The sequence below is a fragment of the Heterodontus francisci genome, chromosome 1 (assembly GCF_036365525.1).
Source record: "Heterodontus francisci isolate sHetFra1 chromosome 1, sHetFra1.hap1, whole genome shotgun sequence".
Lineage (NCBI taxonomy): Eukaryota > Metazoa > Chordata > Chondrichthyes > Heterodontiformes > Heterodontidae > Heterodontus > Heterodontus francisci.
Genome location: NC_090371.1, coordinates 166,958,135 through 166,982,652, shown reverse-complemented (window position 1 = coordinate 166,982,652; position 24,518 = coordinate 166,958,135). Strand labels below are relative to the sequence as shown.

Genomic DNA, 24,518 nt, shown 5'->3' with positions numbered 1-24,518 from the left:
AGTGCTCGTGATTTTCTGGTGATCAAAATGAATTATAATTTGTCAGAAAGTGGTCTGAAATGTGATGTTTTGTAGGTCAGTTATTCAACAGAATTTTGTTCATGCAAAGTAGTTTTGGCTTTGAAACAATGTATCTAGTGCAATATAACTATGGAACAAGGTGCTAAGTTGGGTGAGACCGCCTGAAACAGATAGTTTCATACTGCTTCAGTTTTGCACCAACTGCAGTAACTCTTGCAACTGTTTTTATGGGTAATTTGAAAACATTGGCAGGTGCTCATTTAGATAGCCTAGAAACTGTTTCAAAAATTAAAAATGCTGGAAACGCTCAGGAGGTTGGGCAGCATCTGTGCAGTGTGAAATACAGTAAATGTTTTAGGTCTACGACTTATCAAAACTGGAAGAAGATAGAGATGAACAGTTTTTAAACAAGTATGGAGCACAGGAAAAGAGGGGTGGGTGAAGGGGTGGGGGGAGGCAATGGTGTGACAGGGAAATAACAAAAATCTGTGATGGGCTGAGGGGCAGGAGTGATTAAATGACAAAAGTGATGATAATGCAAGACAAAAGGGGTGATAATGAGATAAGTACAGAAATAAAACGTGAGTCAGGGAGAGGTAAATTTTTTAACCTTGTTAATATTAACAAAAAGCCTACTGTCACATTAGTGTTTTGGCATCATGAATTATTTCACCAGCATTTGGATGCCATTGAATACAACTTTGAACATTCTTGCAAGCATAACATGTATAGGTTTTCCACTTTGACTGGAAAGCAATGCAGAGCCAACAATGCAACTCACCACCGCTGGCTCCAAGCCACTTAAAATAGGTACAAACTTGAACAAGGCCACAAATGTTTGTGTTGTAGATACTTGTATATATTTAGGACTAATCACTTTTCATATCACTGGTAGAGTAAGAGATAATTTGTTCAAAAATTATTGCACCATAACCTAGCAGTATAGTTATCGGTTTCAAAAAACAAAATTAATGATACTTACAAATGTTTTGGATGTCCATTTATAGTTCTTACTTGCTGTTGGCTCTAGAAAGTGAAAAATATGGTCACAGAGTGCAAACATGTTGAATTATTTGTTTAGCAATTATTGTAATATTCTGTATTTAGTGAACAACACTATCAGCTACAAAAATAAGTTGCAAAATCCTGCCATAAATATTGTGACATTGTACATTTTTGTAATGGCATTATTGCAACACTGCTTCTTATATTATGTGTGCTGGGTGAAAGATAATTGCACGTGAACCAGAATACTGTCAGTTCATGGCAGATAATCTAACTTACATTTATTTTATTCTAATTGTGTAGATTTATTGAAATGGTTAACTTTTTTATCTGTATGAATACAAGGATATACAATTGTAGATAGAGCCAATTGTAATGACCCTTCCACCAATCAGAACTGGAAATCACAGTCCCTACAGCCCAATCACATCTCAGAACTTTGACCAAGCAGATGTTGGAGATCACTGTCGCTTTAACCTGATCTTTCAGTCAATCACACCCCAGGACCAGGGATCAACTGGAAGTATTTCTGGAATGTCACTTCTGATTGATTTCGTCACATAAAAAAACTAGTCACATTCTCTGAAAAAGGTTCTGTGACGTATGATCACTTGATAGCTCTGATTCCCACCCCACCCCACCCCACTTTACTAATTCCTAAACAGGTTTGTGGAAGTTCTAGTCTACTGTAAGATATTACTAGATGCACCTAAAGATAAATATGTTTCTTGTATCTCCATTTAGAAGTCTACTGAACTTTTCAGAACAATTTTCCAATTGTTATGCATTTACTTACACATATTTCTATTTTGAATGAACCTGTTTAATTATAATTAGAAGATGATATTTCCTCCTAGCTATAACTCATCACCCCACAATGAATACATAATGTGAACCTGTTATATAAAATTAGACATGGAGGGACAGGTAAAGCTTCTTATGGATGGCTAAACTTGTATTATAATAAAAATTGCTACACTGGTATTCACTCAGTTAGGAACAAAATAGGATTTTCCAAAAAAAATGATCATATTAGAAATCTCCTTAACTTAATTTAGTATGTGGCTGAATTCTAATATATTATTTAAATACTTATTATTGAATTCATTGGACTTATCTTTTTTACCATTCCGAATGTGATGGGTTGTGATGTAAATCTATGCACTGGCTATAAATGTCTCTTTTATCCATAGCACTATAAATTTGTCTTATCTAAAATGCTTGTTGATCCATGGTATAACAGAGTAGGAATTGAAGCACTTCTATAATACTTGGTAAAGAAATAAGCAATGATAATAACATTAAAGTATAAAATTATATATAAATTAAATCAAATAGAAATATTGGAAATATTAAAACTGTACTGCATTTCTAAATTGAGAAGAGAAAGTGGAAGCCTTGACCCCTCCATCCTTGCAAACTGCCACCCCATTTCCAACCTCCCTTTTCTCTCCAAGGTCCTTCAACGTGATGTCATCTCTCAAATCCGTGCCCATTTCCGGGAATTCCATGTTTGAATTTCTCCAATCAAGCTTCTGGTCCTACCACAGTACTGAAACAGCTCTTATTAAAATCACAAATGACTGTGACAAAGGCGAACTATCCCTCGTTGTCCTTCTCGACCTGTCTGCAGCCTTTTGACACAGTTTATCACACCATCCTCCTCAAACACCACTCCACCATCGTTCAGTTGGGTGGGTCCACACTCGCCTGATTCCATTCTTATCTATCCAGCCTGTAGCCAATGGCTTCTCTTCCTACTGCCTCACTTTAACCTCTGGTGTCCCCCAAGGATGTATCCTTGGCCCCCTCCTACATGCTACATCATCCGAAAACACAGGGCTGAATTTTCACAGACCATTGGAGGCAGGCTGGAAGGTGGGAGGGGTCGGAATATTGGGACAGAAGGCGTTGGGATGGAAGCCCGACGTCTTCACATTGGAACGGGATATTCTGAAGGGCGGTTGGCATGGCAGGGCAATCTCGTGCCTGCCGGTGGTGGGCAGGTAATTAAGCCTGTTAAACAGCCAAGTAACTTGAATTTTACCAGGGTTTTCTGATTTTTCTAGAAGTGCATGGGAACCACAGGGCTTCAGAGCTGTAAGTTGTAACTTTCTATCCTTGACAGGTTACTCTATGGTTCGAACATGAGAATTATGAAAAATGAAGGGACAACACTCAAAGCTCAAATTAAACACTAATGGACGGAATTTTACTTTTGTCAGATGGGAGCTCTCCACCGACTAAAAAGTCGGTGGAGATCCGGCCTCCGCCTGACCTGGGGATCCAGACCGCATTTTAGGATCCCCAGGCCTTTAATTGTTCTGAGGTGGGACTTCCACCTCATTGAGGAAGGAAGAGCTGCCAAATGGAGCTGCCGACCAATAGGCAGGCTGGCAGCTCTTAGTCCCAGCAGTATCACTGGGAACAGTGGCCACTGCTGGGACTGCAACTCAGCATCAAAAAGAGGAGGAAGGAACCCTGGGAAAAGGTAAGTTTTTGGGGCCTCGCCAGGGGTGATCAGTCGGGCCCCGGCGAGGCAAGGGTGGTCAATTGGAGGGGATGGAGGGCATGTTGGGCGTTGGGGGTGGTTGGGGCATCGGGGGCAGCCCTCTGTCGGGCACAGGGTGCCTGATCAGGAGGCCCCCCCCCTCCAAGGCCATCGGAAAGCCACCTGCTTTTTCTCAGGCCTGGGCCACCCAACTGGCCAACTGTAAATTCCCCGTGGCAGTGGGCGGAGGCCCTTAAGTGGCTGTTAACTGGCCACTGAAGGGCCTTGATTGGCCTGGGGCGGGCGGGCCAGTTTTCGCTGCCACCGCCCCACATAAATGGCAGAAGAGGCGGGAGTGGATCGGGATGGGCCCCCTGAGCCTCCCACTCCAACCCGCCACCAACCTGCTGTTTGGGGGAGGCGTAAAATTCCGGCCAATGTCTTTACTAGGTTTGGTAGGAATACCATTTGGCAATACAATACACCCGTTAGTCACAAAAACATTACAAGAGGTTATACATATGATGACCCTTGTGAACAGTCACTACCAGTTGATCGTATTCTTCAGCAACTGACTAAGTTGCTTGGCTGCAGCTCCGAAGCACTCTTAATGATCTTTTATACCTTTCTTTCCAAGGTAGGCATGGATGTTCCGTTGACAGGATTGTATTGTGCTATCAAAATCCACCTTAAGCTACAATTGTCCAATGATAATTAATTCTTTGAATTCTTTGTTTCAATGATAGGGTTAAATCCCGCCTTGAAAAGTTCCTTCTTTCTTATACTTTTTCCCAGTAAAACCCCTGACATCATCAATCAATGTCTACTTGTGCCACGTTCCTGCAGCTTTCAAAACACTCTGTGCACCATTTAAGCCAGCTGAATTAGCATTTGTTAAACATCTTCAGCATGCCTATCTTTTATCTCTGTGTTTGTGTTTTACAACCCTCTCAGAACACACATCATGTCTCCATGTTTTTTGTGTCGCATTTTTTTTCTTATTAGGCTTACTGAAACATAAAGTTTCACTGAGGTTCTAACTTTGCATTTAAGCAAAACATAGCTTTGAAGGATGGTTGTTTATTGCTTTCAACCCAATTTTTGGCCTTTGGGCCTCTCAGCTAAATATTCCATATCCTGAACGTATTGTTTCTCATAACAGTTCAGTGATCTCATCTACCTGTGCAAAAAAGGAGCCTGCAGCTTTTAACAGGTTACTTTAGTTTGAAAAGCCTTTTGTCCTTTGCAATGCATGCTGGTAAGATTCGGTCAGTTTTTGTACACATGCCTACAGCAAACAGCATTCTGTATTTCATTTCAACTATCGAATGCTCTTGGGTTGGACAGTCTTGCAAGTCCCAACTGCAAGTTTTGATTAAAATAATATCATTTCTCATAAAGCCTCACCAGGTATAAGGAGGCAGTGAGCTAGTGGGAGGCCAGTTGTGGCTCCAAACGACAGCCATTGTGAGTCCTAGTGTGTGTTGGCAGGGAGAATGCAACAGTGTGGGCCCTGGCAGATTCAGTTGCAAGAGCTGCGAGGGCATACTGCCAGAGTGGCATATCGAAGCTGGCACTTGTGTGGGTAAAACAGAGGTGGAAAGAGGCCCAGGAGACTGAGTGAATCTACATGCCATGGGTCTCATTCATCCAGGTTTTGATTCCTTCAGTGAGGAGCTGTAGCAGAGAAGAAGAGAGTTGTAGCCACAGGCAGCAGCAACCACAGGGGCAGCAGGAGCGGTAGCCTCGGAGGGATGGAGGAGAAGGGCACAGAGGAGCATACAACCAGCCTTCTGTGCAAAGAAGGGGTTCCCGCCAGAGAGTGTCTACCAACTGAGGGGCGCAGTGTTGCTGAAGAGTCTGCCTCTCTCGGGTGGCCATCACAGAGCTGGGTCTCATGACGGATGAGTTCAGCCCCATGGGAAGTGGTGACCATCCAATGCCAGTTATGCCCAAGGTCATCATGGCTTTGAATTTCTACACCTCAGGATCATTCCAGGGCTCCACGGGAGATATGTGTGGGATCTCCCAGTCTGTAGCTCATCACTGCATTAAGATGGTCACCTATGCTATCTTCAAGAGGGCCAGCCAGTACATGCACCAATCTGGACAGCCAGGCTGAAAGAGCTATAGGATTCGGAGCCATTGCTGGTTTCCCCCAGGTGCATATGCATGTGGCCATCAAGGCTCCCACAGTCCAGCCTGCAGCCTTCATCAACAGGAAGGGCTTCCACTCACTCAGTGTACAACTGGTCTGTGACCACCTCAAGTGCTTCCTGCTGATGTGTACACAGTTCCTGGGAAGCCACCACAGCGCCTAAATACTAAGGCAGTCCCAGGTGACAGACCTTTTCAGGCCCGTCGTGCGCCTTCAAGGATAGATACTGGGGGATAAGGGCTATCCATTGAAACCCTGGGTACTGATGCCTGTGAGGAACCCTCGCGCACTGCTGCAGAGGAGAGAGACAACACCTGCCACGGCACAACTCGAGCGACCATTGAGCAGGCATAAGGCTTCTGAAAATGCAGTTCAGATGCCTAGATTGATCTGGTGGAACCCTTCTGTATACCTCAGCAAGGGATTTGCATGTCATGGTGGTTTGCTGTGCCCTGCACAACCTGAGGGGAGAGCATTTGAATAATTAGGATATCATGAGTGCGAATCCACCTCCGATGATGAGGGGATGGAGGAAGATAATGACCAGGCACAGGATGGTGGAGAGCTCCAGGACTACAGGCAAGGTGCCATAAGATACGCGGAAGGTAGGCTCGTGATGCGTTAATGCAGGCACGGTTCACATGATACTCAGTGACAGATCCATGCAATTCAGTAAAGCCTCAGCACTCTGCTGCCCTGTTGCCACCTCCTTCATTGACCTTGCCATTCACCTGTACCCAGTGATACATCACACTGCCGCATGGGGAGTGCCTGGACCTCACACGATTTGCTCCCAACCATCAAACGCTTTAACAGAGCCAGGGTACTTCTGAAGTCCCAGTGGCCCACAAGAAGTGCAAGGAGACCTCAAGCCTTGCCTCATTGGACATTTAATGGTGGAACAAAAATTTGGAAGACTGAATCCTTCCAAAAAAATAGTGAACAGCAAGCGCGGCTAACTGCTTTTCTTAAATCTCTTTTGTGTGCTCCTACATTTTCTCCCCCTGCACTGTCAGCTGAGGTGGAGGCAGGCCTCTGACCTTGCTGCCCCCTGGCTTGGGATGACCCTGGCTGTTGTCCTCTGGCTGCCTGAGGCTTGGAGGATCCAGCCGACTGAGGGCCTCTTGCAAATGCGCAGGGATCCCCTCTCTCGTTGCAGCTGAGTGAGACACTGGAGTCACTGACAGAGGGGCCGAACGGCAGCTGCCCACACTAGGAATGCCTTGAAAGGAGCTCTCAGAAGCATCAGGCAGTCAGTCCTCTGACCTTTCAAGGCACATCTGTGCCTTCCTGCTCACGTGAGGAGTGCGAGGACCTGGTGGTTTTTTGCTTTTATTCATTCATGGGATGTGGGTGTCACTGGCTATGCCAGCATTTATTGCCCATCCCTAATTGCTCTTGAGAAGGTGGTGGTGAGCTGCCTTCTTGAATTGCTGCAGTCCATGTGAGGTAGGTACACCCACAGTGCTGTTAGGAAGGGAGTTCCAGGATTTTGACCCAGCGACAGTGAAGGAACGGCGATATAGTTCCAAGTCAGGATGGTGTGTGACTTGGACGGGAACTTGCAGGTGGTGGTGTTCCCATGCATCTGCTGCTCTTGTCCTTCGAGGTGGTAGAGGTCGCGGGTTTGGAAGGTGCTGTTGAAGGAGCCTTGGTGCTTTGCTGCAGTGCATCATGTAGATGGTACACACTGCTGCCACTGAGCATCGGTGGTGGAGGGAGTGAATGTTTGTAGATGGGGTGCCAATCAAGTGGGTTGCTTTGTCCCGGATGGTGTCGAACTTCTTGAGTGTTGTTGGAGCTGCACCCATGCAGGCAAGTGGAGAGTATTCCATCACACTCCTGACTTGTGCCTTGTAGATGGTGGACAGGCTTTGGGGAGTCAGGAGGTGAGTTACTCTGACCTGCTCTTGTAGCCACGATATTTATATGGCTACTCCAGTTCAGTTTCTGGTCAATGGTAGCCCCTATGATGTTGATAGTGGGGGATTCAGTGATGGTAATGCCATTGAATGTCAAGGGGAGATGGTTAGATTCTCTCTTGTTGGAGATGGTCATTGCCTTGCACTTGTGTGGCGCAAATGTTACTTGCCACTTATCAGCCCAAGCCTGGATATTGTCCAGGTCTTGCTGCATTTCTACACGGACTGCTTCAGTATTTGAGGAGTTGCGAATGGTGCGGAAGATTGTGCAATCATCAGCGAACATCCCCACTTCTGACCTTATGATTGAAGGAACACAACCCTGAGGAACTCCTGCAGTGATGTCCTGGAGCTCAGATGATTGACCTCCAACAACTACAGTCATCTTCCTTTGCGCTCGGTGTGACTCCAACCAGCAGAGAATTTTCCCCCTGATTCCCATTGATTCCAGTTTTGCTCGGGCTCCTTGATGCCATACTCGGTCAAATGCTGCCTTGATGTCAAGGGCAGTCACTCTCACCTCACCTCTTTTGTCCATGTTTGAACCAAGGCTGTAATGAGGTCAGGGGCTGAGTGGCCCTGGCGGAACCCAAACTGAGCATTACTGAGCAGGTTATTGCTAAGCAAGTGCTGCTTGATGGCACTGTTGATGACACCTTCCATCACTTTACTGATGATTGAGAGTAGACTGATGGGGCGGTAATTGGCTGGGTTGGACTTGTATAGGACATACCTGGGCAATTTTCCACATTGCTGGGTAGATGCCAGTGTTGTAGCTGTACTGGAACAGCTTGGCTAGGGGAGCGGCAAGTTCTGGAGCACAGGTCTTCAGTATATTGCCGGAATATTGTCAGGACCCATAGCCTTTGCAGCATCCAGTGCCTTCAGTCGTTTCTTGATATCACACGGAGTGAATCGATTTGGCTGAAGTCTGACATCTGTAATGCTCGGGAATTCAGGAGGAGGCCGAGATGGATCACCAACTCGGCACTTCTGGCTGAAGATTGTTGCAAATGCTTCTGCCTTATCTTTCGCACTGATGTGCTGGACTCCCCCATTATTGAGGATGGGGATATTTGTGGAGCCACCTCCTCCAGTTAGTTGTTTAATTGTCCACCACCATTCATGACTGGATGTGGCAGGCTGCAGAGCTTAGATCTGATCCGTTGTTATGCGGCAGGCCCTTCTTGACATCAAGGGTTGAGGCGGGCCTCTCCCCGCAGAATTTTTACGGGCCCCCCTGCCATGACCCACGATGTCGATGCAGCCCGGTGACTTCCTGCTCTTGCCGATAAAACAATGTAGTCTGCTTAGAGTGGTACTCACCCAAATGGATCTAAGCTATATTATGGCTTTACCTTGAATTCTTTGATAGGGAAAATTAAGCTTTGTGCCAATATGATTGCACATATGCTCAGAGCTCCATTCACTGGCATCCAAATTTGGGTTACGTGCTGATGATAGCATTGAACCAATGAGACCGCAAGCTTTGAGTGAACATTAAAATGGTTAAAATTATCTGCAGCAGGTGTGAACTCAAAGCAGTGTGAGACTATCTTCCTAAATTTGCTTTAGATAAACTTACACCCAAGTTGTATTGCATTAATGTCAAATTAGTTAGGTCCCAACTGGAGTATTGTGTCCAGTTCTGGTCACCACATTTTAGGAAAGATGCGAGGGTCCTTGAGAAGGTGCAGAGGAGATTTACCAGAATGGTTCCAGGGATGTGGGAATTTTAGTTACAAGGTTAGGTTGGAAAAGCTGGGGTTGTTCTCCTTAAAGCAAAGAAGATTGAGGGGAGATTTAATAGAAATGTACAAGATTATGACAGGCTTAGATAAATTAGACAAGGAAAAACTATTCCCATTAACTAATGGTACAAGGACTAGGGGACGCAAATTGAAGGTTTTGGGCAAGAAGTGCAGGGGAAATATGAGGAACAACTTTTTTACACTGTGGGTGGTAATGAGCTGGAACTCACTGCCCAAAGGGTGGTGGGAGCAGAGACAGTCAATGATTTCAGAAGGAAATAAACTTGCAGGGCTACGGGGATCGAGCGTGGGAGTAGGACTGACAGGATTGCGCTGGAGAGTCAGCATGGGCTCGATGGGCCGAATGGCCTCTTTCTGTGCCATAAATTACTCTATTACACTAAATATAACTGTCCTATAAGTGTCAGCAAGGTCCAGAACGATGTAATTTTTTTTCAAAGAAGCACTAAAGATTAAATATTTCACATTAACTGAGTCACTTTATAAAAGCTTTCATTGAGATTTGATTAAGCCCATTTAATTAGAGGGAGCTGTGATCATCTTGAGGCATAGAAAGAAAACGAGGATTGAATGTATAGCCATGTGATAATTTGTGTTTATTAAAGATGTAGGCAAGAGATTGATAATAAACGAGTGAATTTGCAGGTGAAGTTGAAAGAATATTTATTGAAAAGAATCAGAACTTTAGATGAGACTGACAGTTTGCTACAGGAAGTGACAAAAGCAATGACAGCTTTAATCAGTAAGACAGCAGAAAGCCCATTATGTCTGAAAAGGAACAGTGTGATCATGAAGTTTGGCTTTGCTAAAGTATCTATTTAATGGCACTCTGTCAGGACCTCTCACTTGACAATTGCTGATTATAAAGTGAAACTGCCAGCAGCATTATTCCTTGTTCGACATTAGGTACTGTGCAACCGTGCACTTATAATACAAATGCAATTAAACTAAAGTGAAATGAGAGCCTCTCCTGGTAATGCACTGCCCAGTGCTGAACTAAGTCTGATGACAAAAGAGGTCACAAAAAAGGAGTGATTTTGACTTTGGACAATAGTGTAAAATGGACGATAACAATTCTGCATCTGTTATACATTTCTCACGTTATACATTTCTCCCAACACTATCACCCAAATTCAAAATGATCCCCCCCCGCCCCCCAGCTTCCCCGCACCCCTTCTCTGTGCTGAGTTAATTAATTGCTAGTTACTGCTGGGAAAGCACTCCTGACAACAAAGGGGAAAAATCAACCACGGCTTCCACACTTGAAGATGATCTGAGTGATCTCTGATGGAAAGGGTGTCGGAATGGACTTTGGATGAAATCAGGATTGGGTTTGGCTCTAACGCCCTCCATTGTTGAATAACTTGCCAATACTTTGGCCTCAATTTTAACCTCATCCACTCACGACAGGCAAGAAAGGGTCAGGCAAGGAGTTAAAATCTTGAAAGTTGAAATCCTGTCTCCAACCTACCGCATTTCCAGCCATTGTAATATTAACGGTGGTGATTTAGACTCCTGCTAAAAGCAAGCAGGGGCATACTTAAGATGTAAAAGTTGTGGCCTGTAGACATTATTGCCACTGCAACGTAAGAATAACATTAAGGCAGGGAAGTCTTGCAGAACCCGGTCGGGAGAAGCCAAGTGTAGATGATGCCAAGCTATGTTTCAAAAATGTCCTTTCTGAATTGCTTGGGGACTAGGAGTTACAGGACTGCTCCTCCAGGCCCCTCAAGGAGTCTTTGGGCTTCTTCAGATCCGGCCCCACCCCCCCACCCCCTAAGATTACAAATGAATCCTCAGCTCTCTCAGATTGCCTACATATAAGAACTCTGGAATTCCTCTCCTGACTGGCTGTGAGGAACCATTCCCACAGGTTCTTGACTACACCTCCAACTGCCAAATTCCCCTTTGCACCCACCAGCCAGATAGTGAAGGTTGGCAGGGCCTTCACATCCCTGACCTGGTCAGCTGCATTGCCTATTATCGGGCTTATGAGCACACTTCACATGCCTGCTTAAAATTGCAGCCTTACAGACTTGAGCCACACATGAAGAATGGCCACTGAGATGCTGGTATCCATGGAATTGTATCCCATTGAGAGTCAGATGCCTCAGAGTAAGAGGGGCGGGAGTGGGAAAAATGTCACCAAAAATCTTGATTAACCAAGAATACAATTCTTAAAGTTTAAGCAGAAAAGAATCCAGTATGCTATTCATAATGATACAATAAAAGAACTCAGATTGGCTATTCTTTCAGGAGATGAAAAATGGTAATTCATTCATCACAAACTTAAGTTGTATAATATATATTTTGATGTATAGAAACTAGAGTATGAAACATGCTAAACCTTTATAAATCACTGGTTAGGCCTCAGCTGGAGTATTGTGTCCAATTCTTTGAACTACGCTGAAGGAAGGATTTACGAACATACGGATTAGGAGCAGGAGTAGGCCACTCGGCCCCTCGAGCCTGCTCCGCCATTCAATAAGTTCAACCTTTCACCCCCTTGCTTATCAAGGATCTATCTACCACTGCCTTAAAAATATTCAAAGACTCTGCTTCCACCGCCTTTTGAGGAAGGGAATTCCAAAGACTCACGACTGTCTGAGAGAAAAAATTACTCCCCATCTCTGTCATAAATTGGCAACCCCTTTTTTCTTTTAAAACAGTGACCCCTAGTTCGAGGTTCTCCCAAAAGGGGATACATCCTTTCCACATCCACCCTGTCAAGACCCCTCAGGATCTTATATGTTTCAATCAAGTCACCTCTTACTCTTCTAAATTCCAGTGGATACAAGCCTAGCCTGTCCAATCTTTCCTCGTAAGACAGCCGGCCCATTCCAGCTATTAGTCTAGTAAATCTTCTCTGTACTGCCTCCAATGCATTTACATCCTTCCTTAAATAAGGAGACCAATACTGTACACAATACTCCAGATGTGGTCTCACCAATTCCCTGCACAGCTGAAGCATAACCTCCCTTCTTTTGTATTCAATTCCCCTCACGATAAACGATAACATTCTATTAGCTTTTCTAATTACATGCTGTACCTGCATACTAATCTTTTGCAATTCATGCACTAGGACACCCAGATCCCTCTGCATCTCAGCGCTCTGCAATCACTCACTATTTAGATAATATGCTTCTTTTTTATTCTTCCTGCTAAAATGGACAATTTCACATTTTTCCACATTATACTCCATTTGCCAGGTCTTTGCCCATTCACTTAACCTATCTATATCCCTTTGTCGCCTCCTTACGTCCTCTTCACAACTTAATTTCAAGGCCTTGGAGAAGGTTCGGAGGAGATTTACTAGAATGATACCAGGGACGAGGGACTTCCATTATTTGGAGAATTTAGAGAAGCTGGGATTGTTCTCCTTAGTGCAGAGAAGGTTCATTAGAGATTTAATAGAGGTGTTTAAAGTTATGAAGACTTTTGATAGAGTTGATAAGGAGAGATTGGATAGAATTTAATGTGCCCCATGGGAGCGAGTTGAGAGGTGAGGGGTTTGTAGAATCGAGAGGAAAGGTGGGGTGGAGTGTCCATCACCTTCTCGACACCATGCAATTATCTCAGCAATGGGAAGGTCGAGGATGGCTTTCCCTTCCAGAGGCCAATCGAGACCCTTAAGTGGCCAATTAATGGCCACCTAAGGGCCTCTTCCCACTGCCGCTAGCAGAATGCCAGTAGTAGGGGGGTCCTCCGCCACATGGGGAGACCGCCCAGTAAAAGCTGGCAGCCTCCCTGTGGGTTTGAGGGGATGGGCTTCTTGATCTGGCACTCTGTTGCCAACGGAGGGCCCACCCCACTGCGGCAAGGGCCACCCCATGGAAACAACCTCCTCCTGCCCAAACAATGAATCCTTCCCCGCTTGCTGGGTCCTGCCTGATTGGCCCTGGTGATCCCCACTGCACTCACTTGGGTTCCAGGGCAGCATGCATGATGATGCACCTGGCTGGATGCAGTTCCAACAGTGGGATCTCATCCCTTAAAGGGACAGGAGCCCCGATGACAGATAGTTAATTGCCGAATGGGCATAGAGTCGGATCGGGGCTCCTGGAAACAGGTGAGGCAGGTTTGCCCATGGCTTTCTGGCCCTCCATCATGGCCACAGCCACCCACATTAAATTCAGCCTACTGTTTCCACTGGCAGGGCATTAATAACTGGAGGACATAGATTTATGATAATTGAAGAAAGAAGCAAGGGAGAGAGATGAGGAGAAATTTTTTACGCAGTGTCACGCCCACACAATCTGAACTTATGAACTATAGACTAAAATTATGAAATAAACCCGAAATGGACACTTTTCTTAGAAACAAAATGGAGTAAGAGGTCAGGTGACCCTTCCTTTCCTGCCAATATGCATAGAACTACAAGAACTCTGAGCTAATTTTCATGTCTGGATAGTCTTGGAGAAGTTATTAAAATGCAAACAACCTTTCTGGAAACATCCCTGATAAATCATTAAAATGTAAATGACCTTTTCTGTGAAAATGGCTGCTTCTCTCCAACTGATTGGGCTAACAATGATGTTGCAGACTTTTTGATTCTGAACTCAAATTCTAAATAATGGGTGTGAAAATCTTTACTTTATTAAGGTGAGATGAGGATGAATGACAACTAGACTCCATTGTCCAACAATGACCTCACCATCAGAAACCATTTATGAGGGCCATGGAAACACAAACTATGGTCACATGACTGAAACAAAGTTTCTGATAAGGAACCTTAATAAAGGTATATTCTGGGCAGAAAAACGAGATCCATCTATGCCAAAGAGACAGGACCTTACCCAAGATTGCCAGCTTTGAACTACATGCAGGCAGTGACTGGAGTTTGGCCTTAAAGTCTCTACCTGAGAAATCATACCAGGATTGCACCATTGACATTTTTGATTGGAATATAACAGGAGCCGTCTGCAGCAATGCAGCCATTTTTTTGAACCTCCCAAGTCTTTCGTCAGTGAACAAGGGAAAAGATTACAGGCCTGCATCATTTCAAGTCTTCACCCCGGGGAAAAGCAAGTTTAACAGAGGACTCTTTAAAATGACCAGACCTAACACATGTCTATCTTTTCTTGAGTGTGTGTATCAGTATGAGTGTGGGAATGGGTGTTGTTGTGTATATTTTGGATGTTGTATAATAAACATTTAACTTTCTTTTAATATTACGAGAAAACCTTTCCTTTGTCTGTTTTTGACAATTAAAGCACTCAGGGGTTAAAAAAATCCTTCTCCTTTTAAAAGCATGCTGGGTTGGATTGTGCGTTGAAGGCAGGGCTCTCTGCGCGGGACGAAAAAGTGGGGAGAAACCACCTCAACTTTTTTGCGCCCATCCCCATCCCGAAACGATCCTCTGTTTTTTTAAAATCCAAGTTTCAGGAGGCAGTTTTCCCATCCCTTTAAAGATGGGGATCCCACCTCCAAGTGCTGCCAGCCAATGAGAGGGCTGGCAGCTCAGCAGTATCGGCAGTGTCACTGGGAGCGGTGGCCATTGCAGGTACTGCAGAGGCCTTGGACCCAGGCCCAGTGCTGGAACCCCGGACCTCAGGTAAGTGAGACGGTGTCACCTGGGCCAGTCTGGAAGGCCCTGGTGAGGGGGCTGGGGGGTCGTTATGCAGTCCATGGGGAGGGAGTCCTCCGTAGGCCACAGATAGCTCACTGAGGAGGGACCCCCTCACCTCTGCCACAAGCCCACAGGGAGAGGCGTCTTCCCCATGTGGTGCAGTCCCCCCCTCCGCCCTACCCCTGCCACTGGTAAGATCCCTGTTAATAGGCCACCTAAGGGCCTAATTGGCCACTGGGCGGGAAGGCTGTCGTCAGCCTATCTCGACCCTGGGAAGATTGCTTTGTGATGGTGAGGCGATGGGCCCTCCACCCACCACCCACCAGCATCCCCGCCACCCATTGCAATATTTATGTGCCTCAGGGGGCCACATAAAATCCCGGCTGCTGTCTTCAGTCAGTCAAGAGGTGAAAAAGGGGGAACTATCCCTATCATCTCTCACCTTTGAGTTATTACAATCTGGAATATACTGAAAGGGTGGTGAAAGCAGATTCAATGGTCACTTTCAAAAGGCACTTGGATATGTATCTGAACAAGAAAACTTTGCAGGGTTATTGTGAAAGGGCAGGGTAGTAGGACTAATTGGGTTTCTCTTCCAAAGAACCAACACAGGCATGATGGGCCAAATGGTTTCCTTTTTAACTGTAAGATTCTATGATTCTAACTCAATATTGGAAAAGCAGTAGTAATTTAAATAGATTATTCAAATTGTTGTTGCAAACAAATGGTGAAAAACTGTAATTTTATGAAATGTATTTTCCTCAAAATGTTATGAGACTTATATAATGGAGTTTTTATTTAAATAAATCTGAGCTCCGTCCTTATTCAGATAAAGAAACAGTGAAGTGCTATTTCATATAATAATCCGCATCAAAATGAATCCATTAACATTTCAATTTTCTGTGCAGTGCTCCTGATGCGAAGATATTTTTAATCAGATAATTATACCTGAAAGCGAAATATTCTCGGAAATCAAAGCACTATGTTATAAAAGAGAACTAGAATCACAGTTCAACATATGCAATACTTTTCCTTTTTTCCTGCAACACAATAAAAAAAAATTCGAACCACAGATCATGTTAGAAGTGTCAAAGCTTAAAATCAAACAATTTATTCAAAAGAAATGCAGATTTCCATGTTGACAACAGTACAGACACATAAATTAAATTGTGATTTTTTTTGCATTATTAATTAATGTACACAATCGTTCAAAGTGTTTTTGATGTATTATTATTCAATAAGTTAAGCCCAACTGTTTTTTTCGGAATGGAGGAGAATAAACACGACAGAAGTGTGAGTAAATCAAATATGAACTTATAAATGTACAACAAGAGAAGACTATCAAGCCCGTGAGATCTAACTCTGTCACATAGACAATGCAACCTCATGCACCATCCTCCCTAATCGTTAGTAATGCTAGCAACTAGAGGGGACAAAAAACAAAAACTGTGCCCAATTTCAGAAAAAAAAACTCTCGAGAAACTCCTTCCTTAAGAGAATCAGTGAAGTTCCAGCAGATCATCTTTACCCAGCATGCATCACTGCACATAGTTAGCCAAATTCCTCTTCTGATACATCCCAATGTTGTTCGCAACATAGGATTGCACAGGACCCAAAATTACAGAGGGAAAATTTTAAGTCCCTCTCAAACCTGGAGAGGCCGGGTAGCTACATTGGAGCTGGGCACTTACCCACTACATTTCTGCCTCATCTGGCTGACTGCAATTTTAAATTTCAGGTGACAAGGTCACCTTCCTGAAGCTGACAGGGTCCTCTTTAAGTAGGCCAATCAGGCTCTGATGACACAATCAGCTCTGAGGCTTGAGCAGGGGTCTCAGTGTTTGCTTCCCCGTTAACTCAAAGGTTTCAGGAATTGGATCTGGCACCAGGAAAGGCATAGCAAGGTAACTTTTTTTACATTGTTTTTCAAGTATTTTTGGACAATGAAAATTTGGGCATCCCCTGCCTTGAAATCTGTCGCCCCTGTGACCATGGTTGCCTCAAAGACCCCCCTGGAGTCAACTTAGTGCTGGCCGCAATTGTCTTGGGTCCTCGGTGGTGACTTCCGAGCTGCTTGATTTTAACAATCGGGCAGCTGTTTCTTGCTAACCTCCTGACCGGCCATTAAAATCTGCGAAGCCTCCCTGTGATAATGCACCAAACCAGCTGCTCACTAGACCATCTTCCTGCTTGGGAGTTAAAGTAATCCCATTGTTTCCATCCATACAGCTGGTGGTCACAAAGATCACAGACATTTCACCCTATTTTATTTTGCCTTCTCGCAGTGTCACTGAGGCCTCACCTCGGTGCCGCCACCTTTAAACGACCGGGTATCAGAAAGCACATGATCTCCATGAGCCATTGACTAATTCTGAAACCCCCTTTAAAATTTGCTTCAATTCAATGCAGATGCATTCGAACGAGCTGTTCACCAATTCAAATTGCAGTCTCGCCTCTTTGTGGCGGTGACGCAGCCTTGGAGCTTTTCCGCCGCTGACAAAATTCAGAACTAACGTTGTGATGTTGGGATTCTGGGCACGTGTGCCACCCCAATTTTTCAGCCCGTCATGTCTCGACTCCCACTCCTGCTGACCGGATAAAATCCAGCCCCATTGCACACAAAGGCATTTCTCCTGTCCTTTGGGTAGAAATGATGATGGGAACGCTTGCATAATTAATGAAAACCAATTCATTTTCATCACAAAACAGAATTTAAAAACAGTTTCATTTGTTCTTGACTAGATTTCTCTGTTGAATGTGCAATAGTAAGGAGGAACAGTATGGCCTGTGTCATGCTAGGCCCCAACCTGCCAAGAATGAGGCACATTAATGTTGTCACGAACATTAATTTTAAACTGTTACTGGAGTGAAGAAAGGACTTGTTAAACAGATCAACTGTGGCTGGAAAAGGCATTTGCATATTAACAGATGGTGATTGGGAGGACAAAGGACCATTCCCTGACACATTCAACCCACAATGGATCTTGATCACCAGGTATTGTAAGAGGAGCATTCCAGAGACTGCTAAGGTGATACAATCCAAGACGTGGTCAAACCAGTTAGTCACATGACTAACCTGCTGGGCAACCTGGGTCTTTCTCAATTGTACAAACAGTTTGAATGTAGAGTGTCTGTTTGCTTGTGGACTGAGAAGATCCCTCTTGTCTGCTCCCATCTCTTTCTCACAAGCCTCTGAATCCACTGAAGACACATGAACCCCAAGAGAGAAAAGTCTCCTACAGCCAACAAGGTTTAAGAAGAATACTGGGCCCCAACGAAAAGCATGATCTACCAACAATCAAGGACTCGACAGTGAGCTCGAAGAACCGTAACAAAAACACTTCAGATATTGCCTTAAAATTTTCCACTTTATTTTTCTTCTGCTCTTTTCTGTCTCTGTTTGCATGTGTGTATTTTTTTTTTTTATCCATTCATGGGATGTGGGCGTCACTGGCCAGGCCAGCATTTATTGCCCATCCCTAATTGCTCAAGAAGGTGGTGGCGAGTTGCATTCTTGAACCGCCGCAGTGCTGTTAGGAAGGGAGTTCCAGGATTTTGACCCAGCGACAGTAAAGGAACGGCGATATAGTTCCAAGTCAGGATGGTGTGTGACTTGGAGGGGAACTTGCAGTTGGTGGTGTTCCCATGCATTTGCTGCCCTTGTCCTTCTAGTTGGTAGAGGTTGTGGGTTTGGAAGGTGCTGTTGAAGGAGCCTTGGTGCGTTGCTGCAGTGCATCTTGTAGATGGTACACACTGCTGCCACTGTGCGTCGGTGGTGGAGGGCGTGAATGTTGCAGGTGGTGGATGGGATGCCAATCAAGCGGGCTGCTTTGTCCTGGATGGTATCAAGCTTCTTGAGTGTTGTTGGAGCTGCACCCATGCAGGCAAGTGGAGAGTGTTCCATCACACTCCTGACTTGTGCCTTGTAGATGGTGGACAGGCTTTGGGGAGTCAGGAGGTGAGTTACTAGCCGCAGGATTCCTAACCTCTGACCTGCTCTTGTATCCATGGTATTTATATGGCTACTCCAGTTCAATTTCTGGTCAATGGTAGCCCCTAGGATGTTGATAGTGGGGGATTCAGCGATGATAATGCCTTTGAATGTCAAGGGGAGATGGTTAGATTCTCTCTTGTTGGAGATTGTCATTGCCTGGCACTTGTGTGGCGCAAATGTTACTTGCCACTTATCAACCCAAGCCTGGATATTGTCCAAGTCTTGCTGCATTTCTACACGGACTGCTTCAATATCTGAGGAGTTGCGAATGGTGCTGAACATTGTACAATCATCAGCGACCATCCCCACTTCTGACCTTATGATTGAAGGAAGGTCTTTGATGAAGCAGCTGAAGATGTTTGGGCCCAGGACACTACTCTGAGGAACTACTGCAGTGATGTCCTGGAGCTCAGATGATTGACCTCCAACAACCACAACCATCTTCCTTTGCGCTAGGTATGACTCCAGCCTGTGGAGGGTTTTCCCCCTGATTCCCATTGACCTCAGTTTTGCTCGGGCTCCTTGATGCCATACTCGGTCAAATGCTGCCTTGATGTCAAGGGCAGTCACTCTCACCTCACCTCTTTTGTCCATGTTTGAACCAAGGCTGTAATGAGGTCAGGGGCTGAGTGGCCCTGGCAGAACCCAAACCGAGCGTCACTGAGCAGGTTATTGCTAAGCAAGTGCTGCTTGATGTCACTGTTGACGACACCTTCCATCACTTTACTGATGATTGACAATAGGCTGATGGGGCGGTATTTGGCCGGGTTGGATTTGTCCTGCTTTTTGTGTACAGGACATACCTGGGCAATTTTCCACATTGCAGGGTAAATGCCAGTGTTGTAGCTGTACTGGAACAGCTTGGCTAGGGGAGCGGCAAGTTCTATTCAGTACTATTGCCGGAATATTGTCAGGGCCCATAGCCTTTGCGGTATCCAGTGCCTTCAGTCGTTTGTTGATGTCACGCGGAGTGAATCGAATTGGCTGAAGTCGGGCATCTGTGATGCTGAGGGCTTCAGGTGGAGGCCGCGATCATCAACTCGGCAGTTCTGGCTGAAGATTGTTGCAAATGCTTCAGCCTTATCTTTCGCACTGATGTGCTGGGCACCCCCATCATTGAGGATGGGGATATTTGTGGAGCCACCTCCTCCAGTTAGTTGTTTAATTGTCCACCACCATTCATGGCTGGATGTGGCAGGACTGCAGAGCTTAGGTCTGATCCGTTGGTAATGGGATTGCTTAGCTCTGTCTGTCACATGCTGCTTATGCAGTTTGGCACACAGATAGTCCTGGGTTGTCGCTTCACCAGGTTGACACCTCATTTTGATGGTAATGATAGAGTGGGAGATATGCCAGGCCATGATGTTACAGATTGTGGTTGAATACAATTCTGCTGCTGCTGATGGCCCACAGTGCCTCATGGATGCCCAGTTTTGCATTGCTAGATCTGTTCGAAATGTATCCCATTTAGAACAGTGGTAGTGCCACACAACACAATGGAGGGTATCCTCAATGTGAAGGCGGGACTTCATCTCCACAAGGACTGTGCAGTGGTCACTTCTACCAAGACTGTCATGGACAGATGCATCTGCAGCAGGCAGATTGGTGAGGACAAGGTCAAGTATGTTTTCCCTCTTGTTGGTTCCCTCACCACCTGCTGCATACCCAGTCTAGCAGCTATGTCCTTTAGGACTCGGCCAGCTCGGTCAGTAGTGGTGTTACCAAGTCACTCTTGGTGATGGACATTGAAGTTCCCCACCCAGAGTACATTCTGTGCCCTTACCACCCTCAGTGCTTCCTCCAAGTGCTGTTCAACATGGAGGAGTACTGACTCAACAGCTGAGGGAGGGCGGTCGGTGGTTATCAGCAGGAGGTTTCCTTGCCCATGTTTGACCTGATGCCATAAGACTTCATGGGGTCTGGAGTCAATGTTGAGGACTCCCAGGGCAACTCCCTTCCCACTGTCTATCATTGTGCCGCCATTTCTGCTGGGTCTTGGACTGGACATACCCGGGGATGGTGATGGCAGTGTCTGGGACATTGTCTGTCAGGTATGATTCCGTGAGTATGACTATGTCAGGCTGTTGCTTGACTAGTCTGTGGGACAGCTCTCCCAACTTTAGCATAAGCCTCCAGATGTTAGTAAGGAGGACTTTGCAGGGTCGACAGGGCTGGGTTTGCCATTGTCGTTTCTGGTGCCGAGGTCGATGCCGGGTGGTCTGTCTGGTTTCATTCTTTTTTATGACTTCGTAGTGGTTGGATAGAACTGAGTGGCTTGATAGGCCATTTCAGAAGGCATGTAAGAGTCAACCACATTGCTGTGGGTCTTGAGTCACATGTAGGCCAGACCAGGTAAGGACAGCAGATTTCCTTCCCTAAAGGACATTGGTGAACCAGATGGGTTTTTACAACAATCGACAATGGTTTCATAGCCATCATTAGACTAGCGTTTTAATTCCAGATTTATTAATTGAATTCAAATTCCACCTTCTGCTCTGGTGGTATTTGAACCCATGTTCCCAGAGCAATACCCTGGGTCTCTGGGTTACTAGTCTAGGGACAATACCACCATGCCACCGCCTCCCATGCACATTGCGTGTGCATGCTAGCGTGGGCGCGTCGTGTATCCATACGCGTCAACCGAATTAGCGTTTAAGTTTAATAAATTTCAACTTTTCTTCTTTAAACCTGAGAAAGCTGGTTTGTGGTAATTTCTTTGCTTATAATTCAAAAGCGGTGAACAAGGATTCACCAAGGGGGAGCGAAAAACACTGTGTTTAAAATTAAACCCTGTTACGGGAAGACCAGGTGAAGGCTGAGAGGGACCCCGAGACACCTTTCTCACCTGGTCGTAACACTGTAAACTGCTACCACATTGGCAGTGCCATTCCTACTTTCTGTTGTCAGGCCTGGCTTCATTGTGGAGTAGTCTCTTAGTGAAAGCTGTACCAGATACAATACATTACTCAGAATTCTGCATTATAAAATATTTTCACAAATGAATTCTTCATATAAGCTGCCCACCTGGGACTATTTCACTTGAAGCAGATACAATAAGCAGGATTTTTCCAAACAGAGCACTTAGCAGAAGATCTAGTTTGAGAGTAGTCAGTTGTGGATCAACAGGGACTAATGCTGCAGACCCAGTCCTGACTAGCTGCTAAATCCACAGATTGAGGACATCACATTATAAAGATTTCCATTCTGGCCATATAATTTTTTTTCACAAAAATTATTTAGCTATCATGAATACGCTAGGCAGGCACAGGACAAATTTATCTTAGAGCTATTTTTTAGGTTGAGGGTTACATTTAATAATGTAAATGAATAAGAATGTGTGATTGGAAATGTTAGGAACATTTTTATTTCATTCCAGCAGCAGAAATTGGTTTCGTGAATCAGCTTTATGGAGCACCAGCATTGCATAACTTTAGACTTTGATGCTTAAAATGGAGGGTCCAGAGCTGTACACCCAAGTAACATGGAAGGATAAACATTGGCCCAGATTTTGCTGCTGTAGGCCAGTTAGACATGTTCATACACATTTAGGTTTAACATTTATCCCCCACAACGTTTGCTGGCAGTGCAAGCTTAAAGCAGTGCAGCAAGGGAAACAAGCATCTGGGACCTTGGTGAACAATGGGACAAATTGTGTATCTTATTAATCAATGAGATTAAAGGATTGAGAAATAAACAGTGAAAGGATTGATAAGAAGGGTGATTTGGAGTGGGTGAATTTAATGTCAAATCAGGTTCAGAAAGAGAAATAAAGGGAAATAAAGAAAGATTGGATTGAGAGAGAAAGAAGAGACAGAATGGAAAATAAATATTTAAAACTTGACAACAACAATTTACAACCTGTTAATTGATCACTTTCTGCATAATTGAGGCTGGTTAGTAGTCATTAACAATTATCATGACATTTTTTTCATTCTTTCATATAATGTGGGCATCACTGGCAGGGCAGCATTGGTTATCCATCCCTAATTACCCTTGAACTGAGTGACTTACTGGTCCATTTCAGAGGGCAGTTTTTAGAGTAAACCAAATTGTTATGGGTGTGAAGCCACATGTAGGCCAGACCAGATAATTATGGTCGATTTTCTTTCCTCAAGGACATTAGTGAACCAGATGTTTTTTTATGACAATCAATGATAGTTTCATGCCACCATTACTGAGACTAGCTTTCAATTCCAGATTTTTATTGATCAATTTATTGAATTTACCAGCTGCCGTGGTGTGATTTGAACCCCTATACCCAGGACATTAGTCTGGGCCTCTCGATTACTGGTCGAGTGACATTACTACTACACCACCATTGCGCTGGGTACTTACGTCAGTAATTATTAAACAACTTTTTGTGGTGGGTTTATTGGGCAATTAATGTGCAAATACAGCAACTTCATGAAAATCAGGGAGAGGATAAGATCAAGATACTATTTTCACAAAGCTAATAGTGGAGCAGTGCAAATCGCCCAGCAACTTATGGCGATTCACAATTCACGGGATATCTCTTCCTCACCACAAGTTGCTGGCTGATTTGTGCTTTAATAACAGCATGTGTCATTCAGACACTTATTATTTCAGAAAGTTCTGGGCCATTGTTAAACTTCTGACAGGTTTTCCACTCATGATTGCTATCCAGTGACATCTATTGGATTGCGCAGGAGTACCCTGAGCACAATATTGGGTGTGGCTGTGATGTTCCCTACAGTCAAATTGCCTGCTGACAACCTGTGTGGGCTCGAACATGAAAGGAGTAATTTCACAATATCCACTTGCCGGTGGATGATGCTCCCCTAGCAAGAGTACAGTGTTAGATAATGACTCCTGAAGGTGATTACCAGGCAAGTTTTCTTGTGGGGTAAACAATGCCCATGGAACCAAATGCCAGTATGAGTTACTTTCAAGTCAGAAGGGAAGAAAAAACATCAATCACATTAATAATAATTAAGCTGTGCAAAACTGCACCACTTAATCAAATACATTTCCTATGCTACAATGCCTGGAACTGTGTTTTGTATTTTTGCCACAAACACTCACAACAACAATACCATTCAGTCCAATAACCACAAGCCTCATCTAGTGCCAGGACTGTACTGGTACCTAACTTGATCACACACTGCTGTGAGGAGCTGTATGGCACAGCCATTTGGAGTCAAAGCATCTATGTAGAGGATGGAAAGTATCGTATCCAATTCCATAGCACCTTCCTGATCAATTGTGATTACAGTTTTAATTTGGAAGAATTTTTTTTGTTATGTTGTAGTTGACTTATGAAAGTTGTTTGTTTTAGTGATCAGGAGCTTTTTTATATCCATTAATGTTCTCCTTTATAAACTGTTTAAAGGAATTGTTAAATGTCTTGCTGTTTATATGCATCCACTGTTCTCAAGGGCACTGGTGATTGTGAGAGAAGTCATGAAGTTTGTTGAAAAGATATCTATTTTATATCAATTTGTAACAGACATTAGATTAAGCCAGTTATTTCACTAGTTCTGTTATGCAAATGATGTGGTGAGATTGGACATGCTGCATGTGCTGTTGAGTATTTTTGACAAATCATTTCATTGCAGCAGTGCAGCA

General features: G+C 44.5%; 1 protein-coding gene across 8 annotated transcripts in view; it reads right to left on the bottom strand.

The window, feature by feature from the left end:
- The window catches only part of LOC137348022 (cytokine-dependent hematopoietic cell linker), a 125,401-nt gene that overhangs the window by 60,779 nt on the left and 40,104 nt on the right, over window positions 1–24,518 (bottom strand). For all 8 annotated transcript variants that reach the window (XM_068013479.1, XM_068013140.1, XM_068013228.1 and 5 more), the window contains one exon: window positions 1,004–1,047. In XM_068013479.1, the coding sequence (XP_067869580.1) occupies window positions 1,004–1,047 (44 nt within the window). The remainder of the gene's footprint in view (window positions 1–1,003; window positions 1,048–24,518) is intronic.